We start from the raw sequence: 19,354 nt of genomic DNA, 5'->3' as shown, positions 1-19,354 counted from the left end.
GCTTGGAGATCTATTGACTAGGAAAAGTAACTAATTTTCTTGTATTTTCCAAGAAAGAGAACAGGTATTTAATTTCTGTTTAATACTCTTGCTAGAAATTAGGCTCAAAACACATGTACTAAAGTGGAAAGAATGCTTTTGAATTTTTATTATTTATTTCCAGTTTTATTAAGTTATTAGGCAAATGGATTTTGCTGTATTTTAACCAATTTTATTGCTACATTGTTTGGCAAATAGTAGCAATGTTAAAGGTACAACTTTTTGTCAGTTTGACCAATACTAGTTGTTAACTACTCTGAGAGAATCTACAAGAAGAATGTGACTATTACAAGAAGTGGTTTATTTTGTTCATTCTTACAGATAATATATGACCCCAAAACATTCTGTCTAGCATTCTTAAAAACTACTGCAATGTTTTGGAGTATAGCTAATTTCAAAAGCCACCATGTTAGACAAACAGCATTTAATTGAAACACGAAGTCCATGAGATAATGCAAAACACATTTCTTTATAAAAAGTCAGTTTAGTCTTTTTAAAAGTAGTATTTTCAAAAATTGTTCCGAGTAAAAATATTGGGAAATTTGTGTGAGACATCATGCTGGTCTTTCAAAAAAAAAAAAAAAAACAATGTTGAATGTGCATGGCTGAGTTAGGCATTTAAAATGCACTGATGAAAAGAGCTACTCCATTTTCCATATAGAATCACAGATGGCATTTTTCCCAGTCCCTTTTTAAAAAATTTCAATGTTGTTTTGAGATTTTCTGATTTTACAACAATTTTGGTTATATTTCTTAGATGCAAAGTTAAAGTTTTGTTCTGTTCAGCTTTTTACAGATATCACATGTTACTATACTACTAGAAGTCCTAGAGTTGTGTCAAGAGTCTGCTGTGAGTGGACCATGGTGAGAGCACTGAGGAGCCACCAGAGGTGATTGTAAAGATCTTTGAAGGAATAAGAAAAGGGCAAGACAGGAAGAAAAAACCAAAAGACCAGTGCCAACAGAAATATCAAAATTTACTCTCCTCTCACAGTACCAAGGTTACCAGAATGTTATTTAAGCCTAAAAATGTGGACCCTGACAGGAGAAGATACTGTAGGCAGTTTGAGTCTGACACAGATGTGATGCAGAAATTAGGCTGTACAATACAGTGCTCGTGTTCAAACTAGAGAGGGAGAAATAGGGCTGGGTGAAACTTTTTGCTGTGTCATGTAAAGAAAGAATCAGACACTATTAAGAAAAAACAATCTCTCCTGTTTCAGGCCTTGTTTCATGAGTCTTGTGGTAATGCTCTGAATGGGTGAGGATACATAGACTGGAACGTGTATGGGAGTATGGGAAGATTTGTACATGGATGTCAGTCATCTGTTAAATTTTGGACCTCTTAGCCAATTTCAGATCAATTTGGCAAAAGAGTATTGAACATAGAAGACAGAAATCTATATGAAACGGCTTATCATTTGTGGTGCTGTTTTTTAAGGGTAGCTTAAGGGTGTGTGTGTGTGTGAAGATATTCCTCCCCAGCCCCTGCTAGAGTATTAAACCACAGGGGCATCAGCTGGTAAAAGAAGAGAACAAAGTGCCATGTAGTGTGGACACAAACTGTGTCTTTCATGTTTAAGGGGAAGAATAAACAATGTTTTGTTTTGGAGAAGTCAGTTTTTAGTTATTTTGTCTTGTTCTTTATCACAGGCAAGTTTGGGAAGCGGGTTTTGTATGTATTAGAAACTAAGCAGGGTTAGTGTGACTGCAAATCTCACTGTGACTGCACAGATCCATGAAAAAGAAGGGTTCAGGCATCTTTGCTGGTCACTTTGCAGGGGAGATCAGAGAGAGAGAAAGAAAGGACAGAAGTGAGCATTTTATATTAAGATGAAGAATTATTTATATGGTGATATTTAAATGCTAAGTATTGTTAATTCCAGGGCAGTTTTGTTATGCATCTCTGCATTGTAGATTCTACTTTTTTATCTTATACGATATATGAAAAACATTCACCATGGTGTCCTCTGTTCAATATTTGTCAAATTACAAATATATGTGAATATCACCTCTCCTACATCACAAAGAAAAGCACATAGATATCAATCCCAGTTTCCAGAATATCATGAGGCTAGAATTAAATATGTAATTCTCAAATTTCATTATTTTTAAAACAGGCATGAGTATTTAGTGATCTTATAAATCACTTATGTGCATCTACTGTTGGCAAAACTGACTGATTTGGGATGATTGCCAGTTATTAATTCTTTGACATCAGTTTTTCATACAGGATACAACAGGAAGCAGATAAAGCCCTTCGAGAATTCAATCACCAACTCAGCTGGGTACTCCTCCTTATAAATCCCTGAGAGATTATAAGGAAACACCAAAGAAAAGAATTAATTCTCTGTTGCTAGTAAACATTCTGACTTGATAGTATGCTGATCCCTTTTTAAGTCACATTACATTAGTTTAAATGACTATAAGGTGAGGAGAAACGGATAACAGGGTGTGGGTGGTGGGTTCATATTCACAATAGTTCTCCAGATTTGCTCTTTGGTAAAAGCCTGTGCTGAGCCAGAAGTTACTAACTATATGAAAAGCAAGTAAAAGAATACGTTGATTTTTTTCTGCATTGCATTGTGGAAGGATTCTTGTTCAGATAAATAGAAAAAGACACTCCACCAGAAGAGATGTCGGTGTACAGTGCAGCTGTGGTCAAGCAAGTACTCAGAGTGATGGAATGTATCAGGGAAATAAGTGTTCATAGAAGAGTGCCCTTTTGTATATTGTTGTATTTCACTGGGATTATATTAGTGAATGTTGAAGTACAGAAAGGTATTTCAGTGTCTACCAGAGGCTTTAAAATGTTATCAAAGCAGAAAATATGACAAAATTAGTATGTTGCAAATTTATTCCCACTTGAAAAGGTAAAAATGTTCTATCACAGCATAGGTTTTAATTCATTTTCTTGCCTCCTGCTTCCTCCCCAGTTGCTGTACATTCTTTATCTGTCAGTTCATGACCAATTCTATTTTCTTCACTTCTTCCTTCTCTTTTTTGGGGAGAGGAGAGCACAGGCACATTCTTCCCCCAACATAATTATTGTCCTTTAAAATCTTACTTGACTAACCAGCTCATGGTGGCACAAAGGCGAAGAAAGTTAATGATTCAATGATGGTCAAAGACCCCAGGAAAAGTGACAGCTTCAGTTCACCATCCAGGTAGTCCTAAGAGCTCTCATTCGCATTCTTATCTAAAAGCTATCTAGCTTTTACCAGGGTTAAAAGCTGTCCTTTCTCCAAAGCACTATGATTGTAGATACTGAGGTCATCTTATTGAGACACCCCAGTAAGGCTAAACAACATATCAATCCAACATTCAGATAGCTCTGCCTTTTGGGGAGTAGTGCTCGTGGTATGTGGTCATGGAATTGGTGAAGGTATTTGATTGCATTTAAGGAGAGTGATGAAGTCTAAGTGCATTAGCATGTGCTAAGAGAGAAAAGGAAGCATCATCTTGCTTCCACAAAAATATATTTTTTCCTAAAAACTACAATAAACCTTAAGACATTTAGAATTTGCTATTTTAATACAAAAATATTTACAAATGAAAGCAAGCACAGTTCCGCCAAATTCTTTATTGAGTACTTGTTTCAAATCAAGTATAAAAGCACATTAGGTAACTCCTCTAAAACTTTGGTCTGCAGAATTAAGGCACTTCGTACACATTTTTTCTTACTCCGTGAATAATTGCTTTCCAACTTTTGTTAATAAAGGCAAACAACTTTTATGAGTATAAAACTAGAGTTATAAAATTGACATAATTTACAGATAAATCCATATTAGCACCATGTATTAGCAAAGCATGTTTTGATATAAAAGCTTTCAGACCTAGACTTATTTTTGTAAAACCTTTTTCCATGCTGAGTTAATTGTTGGCATGCATTTTATTTATCCCTTTTATAATCCACTTTCATAATCAAAAGACACAATTAGGGAAAACTGTGAAAACACTTTGGAATCTCAGTATATGTGTTGGTATAGGATTCCTTTCATGGGAATGATTTTTCTTATAAATAAAGAAGTCAACATGATCTCAAATACATATCAAGAAGCTCATAACGTTTGCTTTTTTCTTTTTAAGAGCTTCTATTAGCTGTGTTACCAGAAGATATTTGGATACGCAATGTAGAACAAAAACAACAACAACAAGAAAAGATATGTTTAATATAAAGCATATTCATTTGTTTAGAAAAGGTAATGTTATTGGTGTTATGACATTAAAAATATGGGGAAGTTTGACTTATAAAAAGCATACAAATACTACTGAACCAAAAGTGCTATGTTAACATCTTGTATTTCCTTAGATTAGTCTAAAAGTCACCTGATTTTTTTTCTAGAAATGATCAAATTTCATTTATATTTCCTATTTAGTGGAAAATAATAATAAAAAAATACGCTCTGTATTTTTCCCTGCTCTTTTTTAATCCAGCCCTGCCAACACTTACTAGCCAGCATAAGAAGGAATCCTGGTTCTACAGAAGTTGATGGTCTTCAACAGCTCCAGGATCCCACCTTGCATAATGCTTACTATCAAGAGCTGTTAAAGCACCTCCAATGGACTAGTCCTAGTGAGCACCGTGCTAGCAGTGAGTATCTGCAGCTTCACATCTTTTTATGGATTCATGGTTCAGTTTAGATTATGCTATCAAAACAATGTTGTTTTCTAATGTTCTCAGTTTTTAAAAAAATATTTTCTATTCTTCTCAAAGTCTGTGCTGTTATTTTTAATTCTGTGGATCCTGTCATGGAAAGCTTTTAAGAATTAGCCAGTCTTGTCCTCCTTCTTCCTGTTCCCCCTGGGAAAAATGTGAAAAAAACCCACAATTACTACCTATAATTATATACAAACCAGTCACACAGTATACTATATTTCCTTGTGAAACAGAAATTTATAGAGAAAAGATGAAGTCTGATGTTGAATCTTTCACTGCTGTGCTGGCAGCTAGGCAACTACAATGTTATCTCAGCTTCTTAATTGATCAAAATAATGTAGAATCAATGAGTTACAAATACCACAGTGGGGAATTGCACAGTGCCATTTTCACAGTGTTCAACTCCAGAGTCAGATCTCACTTTGATGCTTCATCCTAATTTGAAATATTGTTTGACCAAAGCATATAATCAAAGTTCTTTTCAGACAGAAATATATATAAGTAAAAAATATAGACCCAGTAATTAACGATACTAAGCTTTTTTAAAATTTATTTTTTTAAGCATAAATGTAACTCATTCCTTTCAAACTCCATTTTCTTAAGTGTGTTTTTTTTTTCTTTGCTGACTTTATCTGAGACTAATATTTGATTAATTTTAAAATGTTTAAATATACGTTTTGCTTTTACCTTGTGTCCTCCTAGTTGGTTGTACTTTCCGTACAGGCGCTTCTAGAAAACAGAAATGTTGCAGTCAGAAGTTATCTGTAAGATCTTTTGACTTAAAACTCATTAGAAATGTTGGAAACCCATTGCTGACTCGTGAAGTCTGTTCTTTAAGGTTTTTAGTAAATTAAGGATTTTGTTTCATTAGCATGTTGACTTAATCACCTGAAACATGAATGCTTATAATATAATACAATTCACACATTTCTGTCATGTGCAGTCATCCATCAAATCTTATGAACATTTCAAAAGTATTTTTACAATTTAACAGTATGAACTAACCCATTATTCACACTTATCTCCTACTGATGGTTACATGATGTAGGCATGTGCCAGGATGTTTTGCTCATGCTCTTCACTCAGCAAACACCATCTTACACTGTCAGTGATGTACAAAGTCAGGTTAATGTACAGCCCAGGACTCAGACTCAGCTTTTGGCAGAGGATGCCCATGTCTGCTGTATAGACATTACTTCAGGAGTTATTTATAAGTGATATGCTTGAAACTCAACCATCAAAAGATGTCGGCCTCATTTCCAGCTGCTTGGGACTTGATGTGTAACTACACTGTGAGTCCACAGTATTTTTCCACATCTAGAGTTCAGTTAATTTTCTCAGAGACTTCTGTTTTAAAGGGTAGAGCAAGGGCTATTGAGCAGGTACCACCCTCATTAGCAGATATATCTGTTTCCAAAATACTGACTGAGCGAAACTACTGACACTTTTTCCTCTTTCTCATCAAACTTTGAGCCATTTTTTTAAATCAAATTTCTCCTCATTGAGAGGAAAAACATTTCACAAGCATAAGAGAGAATTTTTTCTGTTACTGTCACAGACATGTTACTGTTGTGTTTTTCCTTGTTTATAACCATTAAGTACTTGCATTTTCACTTAACCAGCCATAGTCAGTTGTCTTTTTATCCTGAGGTACAGGGTACATAATTGCATGGTACAGGGTACATAATTGCATAGCTCTGAGATACAATTTTCACCTCATTATAGCTGAGGCTAAACACTGGATATCTGCAGCAACATAATAGAAAATGTCCAGATCTGCACCACCCTGAAAGGGACAGAACATGGTCCATCCAAAGTGTGCTTTCCATACTTATACGCTGTCCATACAATTATACTTTCAGGCAAAGCCCATGGTGAAAGATCACACCTGTCTGTAATTTTCAGGTAACAGATGACTTCCCTGCATGCCTTGTACTACTCAACATTGAAGTTATACAAACACTATGGAATATCTTCAGTATTTAGCATAAACTTCAAAATTTTAAAAGTATAAACATATTTATTTAACTTCATTCTCCACAAGCCATAATATTTTTTCCTATTTATTTAGTTCAAAGTCTGACAGAATAATTTATTCTGCATTATTACAATTATAATTGGAAAAGGGCATACAAACTCAAACACAAAAGAAACCCTAAACAAGCTACTTCTTAACTTTGAATGAAGAACATTAAAAAACAATTGTTAAACTTGAAGAACAAATTCCTATTATAAAGCCAAGCTGAGTTGTATTTGGCTCCTTTAAGAGAGATTCGTTTTGGACCTCAATTCCATTCAGCTTTTTCAAGCCCAAGAGCTTCTCCCATTTAACAACAGGGTAGGAACAGAGAAATTCCAAGATCCCATGAGATATTTACTTAACCCCAGAGGTTATATTCCTTCCACCCTGCCCCTCCCTCTTCACCAAGCTGAGAACCCCTCACATCAACAGATCACGTTAACACTGACAAGAAATAACTCAAGTTAAAAACAACTCACGTGGTCTTCTTCTGGGTCTGTTGCTTAGAGAAAAGGCAATTCTTATGCTGCGTGTTCCTTCAAATGTTTTACCTAAGCTTTGTGGTTCGACATTTCCTCTTGTCTACTATGCCTGCCAAATCTTTTAGTTACTTTTAGCCACAAGATAAGCCCCAACATTTGTCTCTGCATGTCAGCAAAAGAATTCTTGTCCAAAACAATTATAAAACTCTTCTTGCTAAAATACTGGCTTCAGACCTGAGTAATTTCTGTGAATAGCTACTATAAAACCCCACCTGGAATGATCACTTCAGACAAAGCAGGTCTTAGTGATACTGGATTTTTAGACAAACTAACCTTCCAGATGGACTTTCTTGATTTCTCTCTCGATAAACTGTGGCTCTCCCTCAATTACTTTAGTAACCTTGGTGTACTCAGTTCCAGCTACGATAATCATCAAAAACAAATGAGTTAAATGAGCCTTCAGTGGTCACAATGTCATTTTGGGAGTGTAAGTGTATGCAGGCTGCCACGTCATTGATGCTGTAAGGTCCTCTGACAATTCCTTCTCTAGGGCTGAGAGTCATTAATGGAAATGTTGGCTTGAAGCTTTGTTTCAGCAAAGACTGCCAATTATAATGAGCAGCACTGGATATTGTATGAGTAAACTTACAGCCCATATGAAATCATGCTTTTACTTTAGACAGTGGGAATATATCCATTTGTGACCAAACTTGCATTTAAATGCTTAGGAAATTTTCAGTAAAACAGAAGTAACTTGATGTAGACAAGACGACCATAAAGCATTATCACCATCATCAACAGCAGCCATAAAGCAGCATGTAGATCTGCTTGTATTGGCTAAATGTATGGTAAGGTATTATCATGGCAGCCAAGGGTAGCTGACTGGACAAATCATAGAAAAGATAAATAAAAATCAAATTAAAACAAGAGACAAATCTGTCTATTTCATCCATTCTGTAAAGCTGGATGCTTATGCAAACTAACATATAATAGCAAGGAAAAATAACAAGAATTCAAGAGAATTGTCTTTTCCAAATTTACTACAGAGAAAATATCTCTTTTTCATACACCTGTAGTATCACTGTAAGATGTATCTCTACAGATTATGTCTGTTTAATTGCATACCTCTGTAACTGAAGATGATTACAATTACAATCGTAACTGTTAGATTCTGGAATCTGAACTGTCACCAGAATTTTGAGCAGTTCTACAGATAAAGTTTGCTCCTGCTCTTTATTGCCTGGTTGACACCAGTAGAACATAGTTCAGTATATGGAGAGATTTTCTTTCTAAAATTTATTTCATTTTCAACTTTCTTTTTAAATATTCAACATGGAAGTCCTGCCTTAGATCTGTAAAGCTAAGATTTAGATGTTTAAAACAGAAGAGAGAAATATACTCAACAGTATTCATAACCATATGAGCATTCATAACTTGTCTCTAACACTAGCTGTATTATTAACTAGCATGGTTTTGTCTGGTGGAAATCTTTGTATGTTGTTCAGCCATCACTCAGTTTTAAAATTAAATTTAAGTCACATCCACAGGACAGTGCTTTTGAAGGACTACAAGATTTACTTCAGTGAACACATGGCTGGCTATGAGCTACCTCGCTAGTATTCAAGTTTGTAACTTACTGAGAAGTGAAGACAAAATTAAGTGGATTCAGCTAATATATATCAAGAGAAATATCCACACCTTTTTGAGCTCCTGACTCAGGTTTACACTAATATTTACTAAAATCACAGCACCTGAATTCTCTTTTTTAATTCTCCATTGCTATTATAGATAGTTTTTCTAATCTACATTAAGCAGAGAACATTCCAAATTCATAGAAAAAGATTAACTGCATAAGCACAAGTTCTTTTCCAGTTTTCTACAGCTACTGGTTATATATTGCCGAAACTGTTAGAATTAAGAGAGCAAGAAGGAAAGAAAACCATTCCTTGGAGTGCTATATTTGAAGAGAATTAAAGTTAATGCATTGATATCCATCACCTGTAAGCATTGAAAGAAGGATACTAAACATGCCTTTATTATTATCTTGAGGGCAATGAATATTCATTTCTGATGAACCGATAATTACGATGAATTTGGCCTATTACAGTACTTTCTACTTCATAAGTGTTTTTCAGATTTAAATTTGCTTAAGAGTTCACAGCTAATAGAATAAATCTTCATTGCTCCCCTGAGTTTTAATTAGATAACTTTTTAAAGACTGAAAAAAACTCCCAATTTTTTTTTTCATAATCAATATCATAACAAAATTGATTAATCAAAATTTGGTAATTATTTCTGTTTCACAGACATCTGGCTCTTCACATACAGAATTCCATTATTTTTCCCATTAAAATTACACCTCCACTAGGTCAGTCTTTAAAATGTTGAGATCAATGTATCTGACAGGGATTTCAGTTATCATAACCTGTTGCAAAAAGGTTAGTTATAATACACTGAATTACCTCCCTGCAGAAGTCTTTTGATTTCTTCATCTTCAAGTAAATGACCATCACCTTCAATAAATTTGGTCACCTTGGTAACCTCTGATAGGATACAGGTTATGGCACAACATTGATTCACAGAAAACATTTGACAATGCAATGACAGCATATTACTGAATTGATCCTATTATAGCATTTTGCTGAATTACAAAATTCATCTGTTATGATATTAAATTCCATGTAAGCACTGAAAATACCATATTGCATGACAAACATAGCATACTGTGTATGAGACCCAGGCAGCCTCAACTGTGAAGCTGACTGAAATGTGAAGATCAAAGACTCAAACCAGAACACTAGATTTCAACATATATATTTTAAAGGAAAAGAACAAGGACACTAACCTTCTTCAAGCAGTTTCTTTAACTTTTCTTCATTATCTGAACCACCTGCAGTAATTCTGGTATATTTTATTTCAGGACCTGGAAAAAACGTGTAAGACAGTGACTTTAATCAGATATAACAGGATTGCCTTTTAAGTTATTTTTTCCTATTTAACAGTTGGGATTGTTCCATGGTTAACATGCTTTGATCTACTTTTACCACCATTTTATCTTTCACTATGTCCCAAATTGGACTGAAAGAGGGTTACAAAGACCATTTATAGCTATTCAGGAAAGTACTTAGAAAAATATAACATAGTTATAGTAAATATCTGCTCACATTCTTGAAGTAAGACACGGTTTTAAACACTAAGTGCAAAAAGAGTCTGGCTCTACTGTTGTAAATAGATGTTGTTATTTTTATTGCTGCTATGAATCATTTAAGAGCTTAACATTTGGAATTCTTTATCAGTTTCTTTATCAGACGAGGAGATATCAGGTCTGAAACACTGGCATTTTACATCATAGTAACAATTTTATGTGGGTATTAATTAAACTTGAATTTGAGAAATAAGAAAGTGGGGGTTTTTAATTGTCTCCCCCAGAAATTCTGTGTTGAAAAATAGTCCCAAGTTTCTTCAGAATTCACTAGTATTTTTTATTCAGATTTTTTTCATTATAGTAAATAGTTGTATGAGAATAACTTAAGTCTGGTTCTTTCTCTCTTGCTTGAATGACTTCTTAAATTGAATTTTAAGATTTCCTAAATAAACTGAATACTAAGACTTTCTGCTAAGTCAAGATGTTCCTACAACACTGTCTTTCCCATACAACTGCTCTGAGTTTTAATGGCAGCATTCAAACTGTTATTTAACCAAGAGGATCAAAATGTATTAGCAGAGAATTTGTGGCTGCCTAAATACTCTACTTTTCAATTTCTATGAAGTTTCTAGGATACTTAAAGAAATAGCTCTGTAGTAGGTCAAATATAACTGAAATTTGTCGAAGAGTTTTAAAGTTACTGTGGAAGAAGATCAAGGGGCACAGATGCATATTAATTTTATCTTACATTAGCTGAATAAAAAAGTCTAACTTGTGGATGCCAGATCAGTCTAGGCCCCCTCCGTCCAGAGAAACAGAGAAGTCCTTTTTTTTCTGAAATTACTGTCAAGGGAACCTGGGATGACATGTAAAAGCAGGTATCTACACACTGAAGGTCTAACTTTTGTCAAATGAAGCCTACCTGGAGATATACAATGCAAAAGTTCACAAAAAAAGCACCTTCTTTCTAAAGCAAGCCAGACTGAAAAAGGCAATAAAAGCAGTCTAATTCTGAAATGGTAGCAAGAAACTTGAAAAAGCACACACTTTGCAAATACATGAAAAAAAAAAATACAAGTTTTCATTGTTTTGCATGCTGTTAAAATATTGTTGCCATTTCTGTATATGTGTATGCAGCACACACAGCCAGAATTTCAGACATACATAGACAGTGGGAAGCATTAGGGAAGATTTATCTCTCCAGGAAATACAGTTTAGGCATTAGGAAAGAAATTAAGATGTGTTACTTCTGTATGTAATGGTGATCTTCACTAAGTATTAATATCTCAACATAATTTACCTTGAATAATCCTTTCTTCTGTTACTTTTTTCTCCGTCACTTCCACAGGTCGCCCATCAATGATTTTGGTGTATGTTTTAATAATTGGTTCTACAAGGATTTTTTTAATTGAAGACATTAATCAAGTGATGAACAGTGTTACAAGTACTGTTTTCGAGATACTGAAACTTGCTGGAGCACACAAAGAAATACCATAGCATCTTTAACGAAGAAGAAAAATGTTCGGAGCAGACCAGGAGCTAAGTTTCCTCCAAATTTTGGATGGCCACATGGTGTTTTACCTTTAAAAGCAACCTAGATTCTCAATGTCCCTATCAAAGCAGGAGGCAAAGTTTACCTCTCTGATAAAACTGCATTTCTATCACAGAATTACGTACTGAATTTTTGATTGCAGGACAAAAACCAGCAAATAATTCTTAACTGAGATAGATGGTATGTCAGCATGCAGAGCATTTCTAATACTGTCTTGACTGTAGCTATAGGACACAACTGGGAAAAAAACCCACGTTTTTTTGAAATGCGTGAGAAATGAGAATGAAATGCTGCAATAAAATTATAACGCTTCCAGAAGGTCTTGTTAAAAACTGAACACTTGTCTAACATATCAGAGGAATCACCTACATAATGGAGAAACTGACTGGGAATAGTGAATATTTCAAATTTTAACTAAAGAAACTGAGTTGCTGAAAGCATACTAACCTCCATGAATCACTTTAGTTATTGTCTCCCCTTCCCTGACTATTTTGAATTCAGGTTCCCCTTCAATTAATTTAGTGAGCTGTGTGACAGATGGGTCTGTGACATAGGAAAAAAACAACAGATTACAAATAGTCATAAAAATATTTATGGTATTCCATGGGGATCAGATGAAGTTCATGTTATCCCCCCTACCCTAGATAAACCACATGACTGTAATGGAGTATTTTTAAAATCTGAGAAGACACTTGCAACAATGCTGTAAAATCTTGAACTTTCTCCCATGCTGTCTTAAATTTAGATCTTATTGCACACTTACTATTTGCATTTACATACTTTACTTTTGTTTATCTGATATTTTAAACATCTGTTGAGAAGTCTCAGGCAAAAACCAGATCCTCAGTTGCTGAAAGGAAGTCTTTCTCTACATATATTGGTCAGAAGCCTACTTTCTGGCATTTCTGGAATCTTAAAGCTATTGCTCTTATATTTTTTTTCTCTCTTTGGTGAATAACAGCTGCACATTTGACTATAGAAGTCAAGAGGAGTTTGTTTCACTTAACTTTCAACTTGTAAACATCACGTAAATCACCCTGTCTCTGGATTTAACCTAGAAGAACAGGTACTTTCAGAGAGCGATCCACCTTCATCATAGGAAGATTTCTAGAATATCTTGGGTGAATTACTATACAGAATCATCTATCCATTTATATTGCTCTGTGATCTGGTTTAATGATGGACACTAGGCAACCAAGATCAGCATATATGGTAGATGGTGTCTATAATCTTAGGTGGGATGAAACACAGACAAGATGTCGAAAAAACAAGCTCATGTCACTTCTGTTGGGAAAAAGTCCTCCCAGAAACAATGATTAAACAGTCTGGATAAAATTTTTTGCAAGACACTTTTAGCTGCCTTTCTCCTCAGTTGAGCTTGGCCAGATTTTTATTTCACCGAGGAACCGGATCTCACTAGCGGCGTATCTGGTCTAGTGAAACCAATGGGTGTTTTAGTTAATTTCTGAATCACAAGTGATCTTGACAATCCCAGTCCCACTTTTTGATCTCTTTGGTCCCACCATTAGACTTTAGGTCATGCAATTCCTCAAGAAATTGAAAAGTAAATTTTGGCTAACCATCCTTTCCAGGCATCTGACAGATATTGGTGTTTAGAACTGATTGAAACCTATAGAAAAATGAACTGATTTTTTTTTTTCTTCACAGTTCAAGAAACAAATGTACTTATTTTTTTAATAAATGTTTTAATTAAAAGTAAATGTTTTTATTGAAAGTATAGTGATATTTGTGGCACGTAAAAGAAATTGTTTGAAAAAATATTATTTTAAAATATTTTTTAAATGCCTGTAGAAAAATGAGAAAATCCATTTGGGGAGAACAACTGTGAGAAATCTTTTTATACAAAATATTTCAGCCAGTTCTAATTGCAATATTTGTATCTTTGCGTTTCCAGCAAAGTGCAGAACATCCTGGAGTTATGTACAAAACACATCCTGTTAAAGAAATATTTACAATATATATTCTGTATATGTATGTGAACATATACAGAAATATATATACTCAGGGCCTCATTTACCTTCCTTTCTGATGATGGGCTGGACGTTGCTTTCAATTATGTTAATTTCTGAAAGTATAGAAAATGGAACATAAAGCACATTCCATTCTTATAGTTTCTTTGTGGCAATGATCACTTAGATTTGGTCTGGTCATAAAGATGTGGATAAAATCATAGATATTAATTTATGGAAAAGTAGCTCAAAAGGATCTAGAGTATGGATCTCAGTTCTAGTTACTAAATGGTGGTGTATACAAGTCACCTGCAAACAGAGTCTTTTGGTGTGTTATTTGGCTTTTTTGCACCTTATGAAGCCCACTGGTCATGAAACCCATGATAATGTAAGATAGATAATAATAATGGCTCACGCAGTTCCCTGCGTAAAGATTTGCACAATTCCCTGGCATACATCAAATTCAAATCTTGTCCTTTTCATTAGGGAGCTGACCTGTTAAACAGATGAAAGCATATGACATTCAAAACTATTCTTACACTTGATAGATCATCACAGAGAGCTTTACTGTGGCACCCTTGGGAGAACAAGTTTTCCCTCTGCACCTGAGATAGACTCAAGTATTCATTGAACACCTCTGATAGATGACTCTCATCCATTCACTGGTACAAAAGCCTTCACTGGTTGAGGTCCCAGGCTTCCTTTTTCCACATTCAACTAAATCAACAGTTACAACTTTCTTGATGTCTGACATTCACTTTCCTTGCTTCAGTTTACAGGAATTCCTCCTAGTGCTACTCTCGCTGGTGTGGGAGATAGAGTCATAGACCATCTTGAGTTGGAAAGAACCCAGAAAAAGTCATCAAGTCCAACTCCCTGCTCCTTGCAGGACTGCCTAAATCTAAACCATATGACAAAGAGTGTCATCCAGACCCTCCTTGAACTCTGACAGGTTTGGTACTGTGACCACTTCCCTCAGGACCCTGTTCCAGTGATTGACCACCCTTCAAGGAAGAATTTTTTTCCTAAAGTCCAATCTGAACTTCCCATGATGCAGCTTCATTCCATTTCCTCATGTCCTGTCACTGGTCACCAGAGAGAGCAGATCAACACCTCCCACTTCACTGCCTCCCTTGAGGAATTTGTAGACTATGATGAGGTCACTACTCAGCCTTTTCTTCTCCAGACTGAAAAAACAAAGTGACCTCAGGTGCTCCTCATCAGTCTTGCCCTTAAGGCCTTTCACCATCTTGGTCACACTCCTCTGGGCATGCTGTGATAGTCTGATGTCCTTCTTACAGTGAGGTGCCCAAAACTGTACACATTGCATGGAGTGGGGCCACAGTAGTGCAGTGGGACAATCACCTCCCTTGCCTGGCTGGCAATGCTGTGCTTGATGCACCCAGGACATTGTTGGCCCTCTTGGCTGCCAGGTCACATGGTTGATTCGTATTCAACTTGCCATCAAGACAGATTATTCAATTTTTTTGTTCCAAGAGTCTTTTAACACCTGTATCCATTCTCAGTTTTCTACTGACAAATGTGGGTAGAATCCTGCAGAAATGTAATAATCTGCAAAAATTCATATTCCTTCACAAGCCAAAGCTTCAGTATTATTAGTAATAATAATAATAATATATTCTAACATTTTTCTTCAATGAGTTCTACTTTATATGCAGAATCTAAATGCAAACCCTGAGAAAGGCTGCCAGAGAGAAAAAAAGAAAAAAAAATATTCCTTTTTTACGTTTAATCCCTAAAGAGAAAATACTCAGAACAACTGCCTCCTATATAAGCCTCATGTTTGCACATATGAGAAACAGGTGGAATACACTCTGTCCCTCTGGAAGCATTTATGAAAAATAAATTCTCAGTGCAGAGTTTTGTCAATGCTACATCTTGGAGAGAGAGGCAGTACAACTCTGCTGTGCACCAAGCACTGAACCTTGGATAAAAACTGAAAAACTATCTTTTCCATATGTATCTTGCCTATCCCAAAGAGTTTAAACAGCTTACTTCAGGGTTCTTTTCCTGTCACACATCTGGAAAGGGAAAAAAATACATACAGTAGCACAACAGCCAGAAACATTCTACTTTGAGTCTTTCTTTTCCTGTGCTTCCTTGGCACATCTTACTTTCCCAGAAATTGCTTTCTTTTTTATTGAAAAAATGATCTACAATTCAAGATTGGAATTGGCAATATTTAAAAAGCAATCACAAACCCATCTGGAAGTATTTAAAATTAACTTACTGTAAAACGTCAGTGGAATCTCTTTGAAGGTGCTGTCACGAACGAACTATAAAAACAGCAAAATAATTTAAGTATTCAAAAGAAAGAGCACTTGTCTTCTAGTTCACTATCGATAGTGGGTAGGGTTTACTGCTTCATTGATCTAAAAGTTAGGCTATGATATTTGCCTAGGTCTGTGTTGAAGAGGTAGGGAGAAAATTCATTGTTAAGGGAGAAAGTAATTTCAAGGGGATAGCTGAGAAAGATAATGATGCCTATTTTCTTCCACAGGCTATTGAGGCTGGTGGGTTTAATGACACAGCAATTTAGCCACTCAATATTTCTTTCAAAGAAGGATTGTCTCAAGGATTTAGAAGTGAATTATTTTGCTGGAGTGATAAAGTGTACCGGAACCAGAGAGCGGATTTGGGACAGTTCACATTAGAGTTATCCAAATATAAATATTCTATAATTCTTTGGTGTTGAGAAACACAAATTCCAACTATTGAGTACTGTCATTCATGGTTAGATTTTGGTAAGTAGGAGACACTGAATGTGTTGTTTGCAGACCAGAGAATCACTTATGAATTGGAATGAACATCCTGTCAAAGAGACAAAGATATTTAAAGAGTACCTTAATTTGAATATACTTAATCAACTTCTTCAGGATTGTGAGCAACTGATCATTTCCAACAGGCAGATCTGAAAAAAGAAATGACCATATAAGAGAAAACATACATGTGTGTTCATTTTACATTCATTTACAGTGATCAGGAGAAGTAATCACTCTCAAACATGCACACAAGCATGTACTTGTACATATACATTCTTCCATATTAGTGGAAAAAATAGCCTAGGGCATCTTGTCTTCCATATGCTTGACTTTAATAAAATTTGAAAGAGTCGCCATGGTTTCAAGCGAGGGCGTTCCACAAAATGAGTAACAAGGAAAAATTTCTGTTTCTTATTCCACATAGGAATTGCCTCTTTAAAGGAAATAACTTTTAAAAGTTATTGCATCTACATAACATGTAAACAGATTCAGAAGAGTGTGTATAAATTACATTAACTAATACTCACCTGCTGGATACAGAAGCTTATCAATAACATGAATGACACCATTGGTTGCCATGAGATCAGGCTCTCTTGATTTCAGTTCATTAACCAGAAGAGTATCATTCACCTGATAAAGGATGAAAAGAGAACACAAGTTATCATTAAAAACCAAACCCCAAACCCTAATACAACGTTCAGAGAAATCCGTCCCATTCTGTAACGTGGATAGACACAGAATGTCAAATCCCTGTTACAAGGCTGTATCAGGGACACTTCAACACTTAACTGTTTTCAAGTAAAGTTTCCCTCCTTGGATAGTTTTAAGAATGTTTGTCACACCAGGCTCAAAGCCACTTCCAATGAAAACTCCTTGTATCAAGTGGTAAAGGAGGATGTTCCTGAGAGCATTTTTGTCTCCTATTTAAAAAGAAAAGAAAAGTAGGAGTAAAAATTAAATTATAATGAATAGGTTTTTTCTGGAATTCTAAGGATTCACACAGGCTTGAGCCTGTATTAAGCATGGTATGAATGAAACTACCGTGTACACATATAATTTGAATCTGTCAAAATTACGATAAAGTGAAAAAACCCCCAACCATATGACAAAAAGGGACTCAGAAAATAATCATAAAGATGCTAGGAGAACTCCTATACAAAAGAACGGAAAAGCTGACAGCATTTTCCTATTTTTCTGTATTGTTTTCTCTTATTTGTTTGTGCCTCTAATCGTAATTTTTTGCCTTTTCCTAAAGATGCTTCACAAATCATTCTTTACACAATAATTTCAGGACCACTAAGCAGTCAGCAATATCAAATTTCACCAAGCTGTTAGATAAACTCCAGGCCTAAGACTGTTGCAATTAAAGGGAACCATAGCTAACAATATAATTATGCTCTTCTGGCAACATCCTTATGAGATGACTGGGAATAACTCAACTCTTTATATACACATATCTTTTCCTACTTAGGGCAGGAGAAAGTTGCTGTTTTAGGCAGAAAAGTAGAAGTCATTTGGAGTGCTGGTTTTGTCTGTTCTTACAGAGAACAGACACAGCTTGGAGAAGCTGCGAAGGGGGAAAAAACTACTATTCTAGGGATGATTTCCATATTTCAAAGTTTGACATTGCTATTTGGAAGGAAAAATAAAAGCCAACATTTTCAAGACTGTCTGAAGTAAATGGATTCTGGAGCCCAGGTTAGTGTCCTGACAAGGTTCTCTGGTGCTTTGGGTCCATGCAGGTTCAGAGTCATCAGATGGGCTATAGGAATACCCACAACATCCCCAGGAGACAGGGTACCAAGCAGAGCAGTTTTAAAACACATTTGCTTGCCATTACATGGAATATTGATCATTCTATTACAAGTTTCATATTAGCATTACATGCTGATATTGGTTGTTACTAGGAGTTTCAGCCTTGATGAAACTGCAATGGAAATACTCTCTGGTTATAATTTTTTCTGGGTGTATCTTTAAGTTAACATTTTAAATTTTCTGCTTTTTGCTTTGATCACTGATATTACTGCAATTAATTTCACTACTGAAAGGCAATTAAATTTTCTTTTTCTTCCTACTAAAACTGGCACAGAGATTTTGTGACCTTAACATCAAGTTAAATACAAAGCCTAAACTTGGCCATTGAAGAGCTATTTTCACAAACTATCAGATTACTTTTGTTCTATGCCCCAGTGGTTACTGGTTAAAATAATCTTTGTTTATCTGCAAGAAATACACAAAACAAAGTATTTATTTATAGTCCTTAAAAAAAACCAACAAAAAACCACCGTATTTTAAGGTTTCACAGAATCGCAGAATGTTAGGAATTGGAATGGACCTCAAAGGATCATCTAGCCCAATCCCCCTGCTGGAGCAGGAACATCTACACAGGAGGGCGTCCAGGTGGGTTTTGAATGTCTCCAGAGAAGGAGACTCCACAATCTCCCCGGGCAGCCTGTTCCAGTGTTCTGTTATCCTCACTGAGAAGTTTCTTCTCAAATTTCAGTGGAATCTCTTGTGTTCCAGTTTGAACGCATTACCCCTTGTCCTATCATTGGTTGTCACCGAGAAGAGCCTGGCTCCATCCTAGTGACACTCACCCTTTATATATTTATAAACATTAGTGAGGTCACCCCTCAGTCTCCTCTTCTCCAAACTAAAGAGACCCAGCTCCCTCAGCCTTTCCTCATAAGGAAGATGCTCCAC

At 35.5% G+C, this 19,354-nt stretch overlaps 1 protein-coding gene across 5 annotated transcripts in view; it reads right to left on the bottom strand.

The window, feature by feature from the left end:
• Nucleotides 1-3,607: 3,607 nt before the first annotated feature.
• The window catches only part of POSTN (periostin), a 34,898-nt gene continuing 19,151 nt past the window's right edge, over nucleotides 3,608-19,354 (bottom strand). Inside the window, exons 13-24 of one of the 5 annotated variants that reach the window (XM_065626953.1) lie at nucleotides 17,441-17,571; nucleotides 17,179-17,281; nucleotides 16,733-16,800; nucleotides 16,120-16,165; nucleotides 13,937-13,984; nucleotides 12,346-12,441; nucleotides 11,647-11,736; nucleotides 10,047-10,124; nucleotides 9,664-9,744; nucleotides 7,535-7,621; nucleotides 5,387-5,428; nucleotides 3,608-4,843 (exon numbers count right to left, since the gene is read on the bottom strand). In XM_065626953.1, the coding sequence (XP_065483025.1) occupies nucleotides 4,803-4,843; nucleotides 5,387-5,428; nucleotides 7,535-7,621; nucleotides 9,664-9,744; nucleotides 10,047-10,124; nucleotides 11,647-11,736; nucleotides 12,346-12,441; nucleotides 13,937-13,984; nucleotides 16,120-16,165; nucleotides 16,733-16,800; nucleotides 17,179-17,281; nucleotides 17,441-17,571 (911 nt within the window). In that variant the 3' untranslated portion in view covers nucleotides 3,608-4,802. The remainder of the gene's footprint in view (nucleotides 4,844-5,386; nucleotides 5,429-7,534; nucleotides 7,622-9,663; nucleotides 9,745-10,046; nucleotides 10,125-11,646; nucleotides 11,737-12,345; nucleotides 12,442-13,936; nucleotides 13,985-16,119; nucleotides 16,166-16,732; nucleotides 16,801-17,178; nucleotides 17,282-17,440; nucleotides 17,572-19,354) is intronic. The other 4 variants (XM_065626954.1, XM_065626955.1, XM_065626956.1 and 1 more) reach the window with 4 other exon arrangements.

This window comes from Caloenas nicobarica, chromosome 1 (assembly GCF_036013445.1).
Source record: "Caloenas nicobarica isolate bCalNic1 chromosome 1, bCalNic1.hap1, whole genome shotgun sequence".
Lineage (NCBI taxonomy): Eukaryota > Metazoa > Chordata > Aves > Columbiformes > Columbidae > Caloenas > Caloenas nicobarica.
This window is presented reverse-complemented; position numbering and strand designations above follow the sequence as displayed.